The sequence below is a fragment of the Leucopleurus acutus genome (assembly GCF_964270905.1).
Source record: "Leucopleurus acutus genome assembly, chromosome: 15".
NCBI classification, from domain to species: Eukaryota; Metazoa; Chordata; class Mammalia; order Artiodactyla; family Delphinidae; genus Leucopleurus; species Leucopleurus acutus.
In genome coordinates this window covers 51,805,757-51,812,664 of record NC_139157.1, presented here as the reverse complement: position 1 = coordinate 51,812,664, position 6,908 = coordinate 51,805,757, and the positions used below count along the sequence as shown (strand labels likewise).

The 6,908-nt window shown below is 46.9% G+C and overlaps 1 protein-coding gene across 1 annotated transcript; it reads right to left on the bottom strand.

The window, feature by feature from the left end:
• Window positions 1–2,220: 2,220 nt before the first annotated feature.
• CD24 (CD24 molecule) lies at window positions 2,221–6,652 on the bottom strand (the record flags this gene model as incomplete). Its single annotated transcript, XM_082855247.1, has 2 exons — window positions 2,221–3,824; window positions 6,584–6,652. The coding sequence occupies 2 exons, from the start codon at window positions 6,650–6,652 to the stop codon at window positions 3,657–3,659; spliced, it is 237 nt and encodes a 78-aa protein (XP_082711373.1). The 3' UTR covers window positions 2,221–3,656.
• Between the last annotated feature and the right edge of the window lie 256 nt (window positions 6,653–6,908).

Here is a 6,908-nt window from a genome sequence, read left to right as displayed (position 1 = left end):
CCAGGCTCCCAATGCAGGGGGCCCGGGTTCAATCCACAGTCAGGGAACTAGATCCCGCATGCCGCAACTAAGAGTTCGCACATCTCAACTAAAGATCCTGCACGCGGCAACAAAGGTCCCGAGTGTCAAAACTAAGACCCGGCGCAGCCAAATAAATAAATAAAGTATTTTTAAAAAATAAAAAAATAAAAGATATATGCAAGTTTTTGGTTGCTTTTCTATAAATGTATATTAGACCAAGGGTTGGCGCCGATTGTCTGTTTTCAGATTTCAGAGCTAAGCCCTGCCATCCGCTGCAGGCAGCAACCCTTCCTTGAGAAACAGGCTTTGGCTTGTTATTGGGCTTAAGACTGAATGCTTGACCACGGACTGCCATGCAACCTGAGCTGCCCATCATGACCTGGGTATGGTCTAACCACCAACCCATAAAGTTGGATGTGCACATCAGCACTCCACTGTCAAATGAAGGTGGCATGAATGACACTGGGCTTGAGCAGGCCCTAAAAATACATACGCGTAAGTTATAGGAGGAAGTGGCCCAAATGCCCATGGGCCATATTCCTGCTACATTACCATCTCTCTCCCAGCCTGTACCTATGTCTTCACGGGGAGTTCCCTATGACCAGTTGACTGAGGAAGAGAAAACTTGGACCTGGTTTACAGAAGCTGCTGCACAATATGCAGGCCACACCCCAAAGTGGACAGCTACAGCTACACAACGCCATTCTGGGACATCCCTGAAGGACAGTGATAAAGGGAAACGCTCCTAGTGGGCAAAATTACAAGCAGTGGTCGGAAGGAGAAATGGCCAGAGAATAAGTCTATACCAGCTCATGGTCTGTGGCCAACAGTTTGGCTGAATGGACATGGATAGAATATGATTAGAAAATCGGTGACAAGGCAGGATGAGGAAGAGGTATGTGGAGAGACGTCTTTGAACAGGAAAAGAATGTGAAGATATTTTTGTCCCATGTGAATGTTCACTGAAAGGTAACCTCAGCAGAGGGGGATTCTAATAATCAAGTGGATAAGATGGCCTGTTCTGTGGATACCAGTCAGCTTCCTTCCCTGCCCATCCCTGTCATCATCCAATGGGCTCATGAACAAAGTGGCCACGGTGGCAGGGATGGAGATTATGCATGGTCCCAGGAGATTATGCATGGTCCCAGTAACATCGGCTTGTATTAAGGCTGTTCTGGCTACAGCCACTGCTGAGGGCTCAGTCTGCTGCATCAGAGACCAATACCGAGTTCCCTATACGGCTCCACTGCTTGAGGTGATCGGCCAGATGGAATGTTGATTACATGGGACCACATCATCATAGAAGGGGCAGCATTTTATTCTTAAAGGAGTAAACACTTATTCTGAATATGGATTTGCCTTCCCTGCATGCAATGCTTCTACCAAAACTACCATCCATGGATTTACAGAGTACCTTATCAACCACCATGGTGATTCACACAACATTGCTTCTGATCAAGGAACTTCTTATTCCCAAATTCCAGCCTTTTGGCTAGAGCTAGGAGTCCAGGACTACACTGGAAGAGTCAAAGAACTCAGGACTACTAAAGGAGCAGATGGAAATGACAATCTCAGAAAACCAAAGTGACTTGTGGCCCTCCGTGCAGATATGAATACATTGCCAGTGACTACACAGACTGAGGGACCTAGCACGTGCTGTTCCCTCCACCAGGAATTCTCCAGATCCTGCATAACATAGCTCAAATGTCAAAGACCATCCATAATCACTCAACCATAGCCCATGCTTCTTGTTACCCTGGCCCGTTTCCCTCACAGTACTTGCCAGTATACTGCCTATTTGTCATATACATACTCTTTTCCTCAGCTATAGTAAAAGGCCTTGTCCAGCAAGTTCAGCATTCAATCGAATCTTCAGTAACCTGACACGTAGCTGGCATTCAATAGTTGCTGAGTAAGTAGGGATGCCCACTTGAAGGCCTAAAGATGTCAAATTTCAGATGGATTCTTTAGCCAAGACATGCTGCTCGCTGCCAACGCAAAATAGCTTAACTGTAATGTTGTTTACTAGGAAAATACTGAGGTATATACATCCCTAATGGTTTAAGTAGACTCACACAACCACGATAACCCACAAAGTATTCCTTGCATTGGAAAAACATTCAATGGATTGCTTTCAGCCATCTTTTTATTTACAGTTTGTGTTTAATGCAAATCAATTCCATAACAAGAGAAGTTACTATGAATCAAAGCATAAATACACAAACACAATATACAATCCAAAATAGATGTACAGCATTCAGGCATGAAACAAAAGAGAATGTTCATTCACACACACAGTAGCTTGAGATCTGTTGGATATGGTTGTTCCAGTGTAGATTTCTAAAGATGGAAAAAAAATGACTGGTTATCAAGACTACTGTGGCCATATTAGATTTCGGAACATCTAAGCATCAGTGTGTGACCATGCGAACAAAAGACTTTAGGGAGTGTCTATTTTTAAAAAGGTTTCTGTGCATCAAGGCAGTTGTGAAAAGATTTACTTTCCAAAATCAAGCCCATTTTAGGCTTAGGACCAGGTTCTAACTATCTAAAAATATTGAATGATAACATAAAGTGTTCCAAATGTGGCTATTCTGATTCAGTTTAAAAAGAAGTATTTACAGAAAAGAGTACAAAAGTTTTTCTGAATTTAATGTAAGCAAGCTTCCAGTCTTCCCTTGCCAAATATATTTGATTTATAGTTTAGCTCCTTCACATTGCCTTTTTAATTTCAAGATTTGTCAATCTTACCTTCAAAGCAGATCATTTTTTAAACTGTAAAAAGTATCCGACATATGCAGAAATAAAAAGCATTTTGAATTAGTTGAGATCAATGTAATTCTACTCTTTGTTATCTGTTTAGCTAAATGAATCTACTGCTCTTTTTGAATAATAGTCGATAAATATATAAGCAAAATGTACTCATTATGCTTGGATTTGGGGTAGATTCCAATCCATCATTGCCCTGGTACATATCAATGACTATATAAAAATTCAAATGCAATGTCAAACCCAAACCCCAAGGGAAAGAAAGAGTTCAGTTCCCAAGAGAACAGCGATAGCTTAACATAAAATTTTCTCTAGAGTACATCAGCATTAAATTAGTACTGCTGAAACAACACATTGAGGATTTACAGTAACACCTGGAAGTTCCTTCTAATGTACATATAAATAGAATCACAGAAGCTTTGTTTTACCTCATTGTTTTACGGCCTTATAAATTTAATGAACAAATGAAAACTGAATCTCTGTTCCACATCCCATTCTTTATCTCTAGGTAAGATAAAATCTATTCTCACTTTCAAGGTAGAGTTTTATGTGTCCATACTTCTTAAGCCACATTTAAGGAAATCATCTCTTAACTAATTTTGGATGTTGTCTCTCTTCATCTTGTAGAGGAGACTCCAGCAGATTTAATATTGGCATTCGTCATCTAGTCAAACCCTTCACATGCGCTCTTCAAACCAATCAAATTTGGGATCCTCAACAGTTTCTGTCAATAAAATAAGGTGTGGAACTAGCAGATTCATTCAATGAAGACCTGTTCTTTTTTCCCTTGTCACACTGGATGTCTGGATGCCATCTGAATTGGGTTTAGAGGATGGGAAGTACAGATGTTTCTTGGCCTGAGTCTCTTAACAGTAGAGATGTAGAAGGGAGAGCGAGATCACCAAGAGACCGGCTGTTGACTGCAGAGTACCGGCACTTGCCTTGGTGGTGGCATTCGCTGGATTGGGGGCAGCTGAGGTATGCTGGGAGGAATTACTTGGAGGCGTTACAACAGTTGTTTGATTTGAATAAATCTAAAATATATAAGAAGTTACACTGATCAATTTCCAACATCACGGTTGTCTCCACATACACTTAACATGCAATTAAGATGATATATTCTCAGATTGCTCTGTTCCCATTATTCCCTTACACACATCATTTAATTCTGAATTTTTGCTTAGTCCCACCAAGATCTTTTAGTTTCAAAACCCACTACCTAGAGATACCTAATGACTGCAAGTAGCAACAACCACCAAAAACAAGCAAACAAAAATGTTCAATAACTACATAACTACCAAGAGTATGACTTTACCCTTAAAAAGTAATAAGTAACCAAGTTAACTAATCCAGTTTCTGATTATATTAACTGGCATTGCAAAAAAGGTTTCCTCTATTTTCCCAAGAAGGGGCGATTTTAAAGTTGCACAAATAATTTGGATTTTAAAATATGGTAATTTGAGACATGTTATGGGAATTGAGTCGTCTATCCTGGATTTGCTGGGTAACTTTCACATACCCATTTAATACAGCCTTGCGTTTAACTTAAGGGGCCCTGCGTATCTTATCTGCTCCCTTGAAATCTTGAAAATTATACATAACCCATCTCAAAAATGGCCACGATATTCATTTTAAGTTGAAAAGTATAATATAATGAACCCCTGCCTTAAGGCAAAATGATTTCACCCAAAGCATCGTGAAGTCGGAATGTCTTCACAACAGATGAGAGGGTTTGGTGTTGTTTTCACCAGCTGCAGCCTTCCTGCCTGGTCACTAAGCTCACCACTGTGGCCAAGGACCAAGGTCCCCCCCCAGTGTCCCAGCGCCTGAGTGGCATTATTCACCACACTATTTTTCAAGTCACTAAATGCACAGTCCAGCGGGGCACGTGGTAATCTCTCCTTTGTCACGGAACAAAGGCAGTTGGGGGATTTCAGCTCTCACTGCAAGAGAGGGTTTACAACGGCTTCTGATTACAGGCGGGACCAGGACGTGGCACCAAGCAGGTCTGGCCACATGTACGTTTGGCTGCCTTATCAATCCAAAGATAAAACCATTCTGTCTTTTGTTGTAAACCCATAAGGTAAACCCAGCTCCTTTTGTTATAAAACCCATAAGGACATTAAGCAAGCATTGACTAAAACATTGGTAAATCCTATCTAAAATAGACTAATTTTTAAAATCTCGATCAAGTCAAATATATTTATTGGAAACCTACCCAATAGCTTGTGCTTCCAGGAAAAAGCACTTCCACTAAAGGAAAGCATTAATATGGTACATAATTTAAAACAGGGCTCGCTGTTTGGGGGCAAGACCTGTTTTGGGATCCCTGAAGGCAATCTGTTCTTATTCAACAAAGCTTTGGTGCATCAGGTGACTTTTTTACTAGAGCCCAGGGCAGCAATAGGAGAATCAAAGGGTCCTCCACAACAACGAAAAAAACTGTTAATATATTAAACTGACATGAAACAAAATTTTCCCTACCAAACTACCAAAGATTTATTTGCATAACTATTAATAAAAACCCTCAAATTTGGAGGTGGGGTGGAGGATCTGGTTGGAAAGGTGATGGAGTGGGCGGGGGAGAGCAGCGTTTCTGGTGGCCGTGCCCCTCCCCCACCGAGGAATGGTGAAAGGCTCGCGAGCGCAGCCGACCCGCAAGACAACAATAGGGTACAGTTACGCAGCCCGCGGAGCGGAAGACGAGGAGCGCTCCGCTCTCAGGCTGCGCTCCCAGGTGAGCCCGGCGGCTGGGTGTCTGGGGACCTGGCGCACCCAACTTTTCGGACGAAATGCTCAGCAGACACTCAGAAAGCCCCAATGGAAGGCGATGGCGAGCCACCCGCTCGGGCACCTCTACCTACCCTCCAAGCCCAAGCTGCTGGAGACAAGTGCCCCTTCTCTCTCTCCCAGCGCCCCCCCACCACTTGGATCTCCCAGGCTCAGCCCCTGGCCTCCCTCGCGGCCGCCGCGCACCCACCCGGCCGGACACCGCAAGCGAGGTCGGTTCCCGGGACAGAGGATCTGGAGAGGAGGCACTGGGGACAGGGACAAAGCCTTGCGGGGACTCGGGACAGAAATGTCCCACCCACCGCCTGCCCAGAGCTAGTCAATCTGGCTAACACGGGGTTCCGTGGTGACAAGAGATGGACCTGTAAAGTCGTCCTCGGGAGAGCACAGGGTCAGGAGAGGGTCCCCGCCCAGGCCTCAGCCCCGAAACACGCGGGACTGAGGTGGGTTGATAGGGCCAGGTAGCCGCGGCTTCCTCGGGATCCACGAACCAGCTCTGAGCGGAGAACGGACGAGAGCAGCGCCCCCGGAGGGTATCGTCCCCTCTTTGTGTGGTGCGCTGGGGACGCGAAGACACTCGTAGAGGGAAGCGGGGTGTTCATGGGATCCAGGGACGACCTCCCCAAAGGGCCTGAGGTCTCCAGGCGCTCCAGAGGTGGGGAGCGCACCTTCTCTTCCCCGCTAGCACCTCGGACTTCTGGGTGAAAGCAGGCGGTGGGCGTCAGGCTGCCTGGGAAGGGCTGCGCGGAACCCGAGGTGGGGCGGAGTCCTCCCAGCCCACGCGCGGAGGTGCTTTGTTTCCGGGGCCGCGGAGGGTGGAGGCAGCCGCCACGGAGTGGAAAGTGGGCTCCACATTGCCGTCCCACCAGGTCTGATTCTACTAGATTCTCTCTCCGAGTCCGGGCCCGTGGCCCGAGGTGGGGGGCACAAGCCAGTCCCCAGGGGGCGGCCCCACCCCCCCTAGGGCGCGGACCCCAAGCCCCAGCGTGCGCCAGGACCTCACCTGCGTAGGTAAGAGCAGTGCCAGAAGCAGCAGCCCCAGTCCAAGCCTGGCCACCATCGCTTTGCCCATGTCCGCTCCGTCGGTGCGCAGCGCGTCTCACTGGATGCGAGGTACGTGAAGGACCGCTGGCTCCGGGCGGGCGCAGGCAAGGTGGGGAGGGCGGCTGGCGGGCGGGACCTTATATACCGGGACAGCCACAATAGCCGTGACGTGGCGCCGCCCGCCCACCCGCGCTCCCCTCCTCCGCCGCCGCCGCCGCCGCCGCCCACCGCGCGCGCCCGCTGGCCGCCTCCCCGCCTCTCCGCATCCCGGCCCTCGCCTGGCT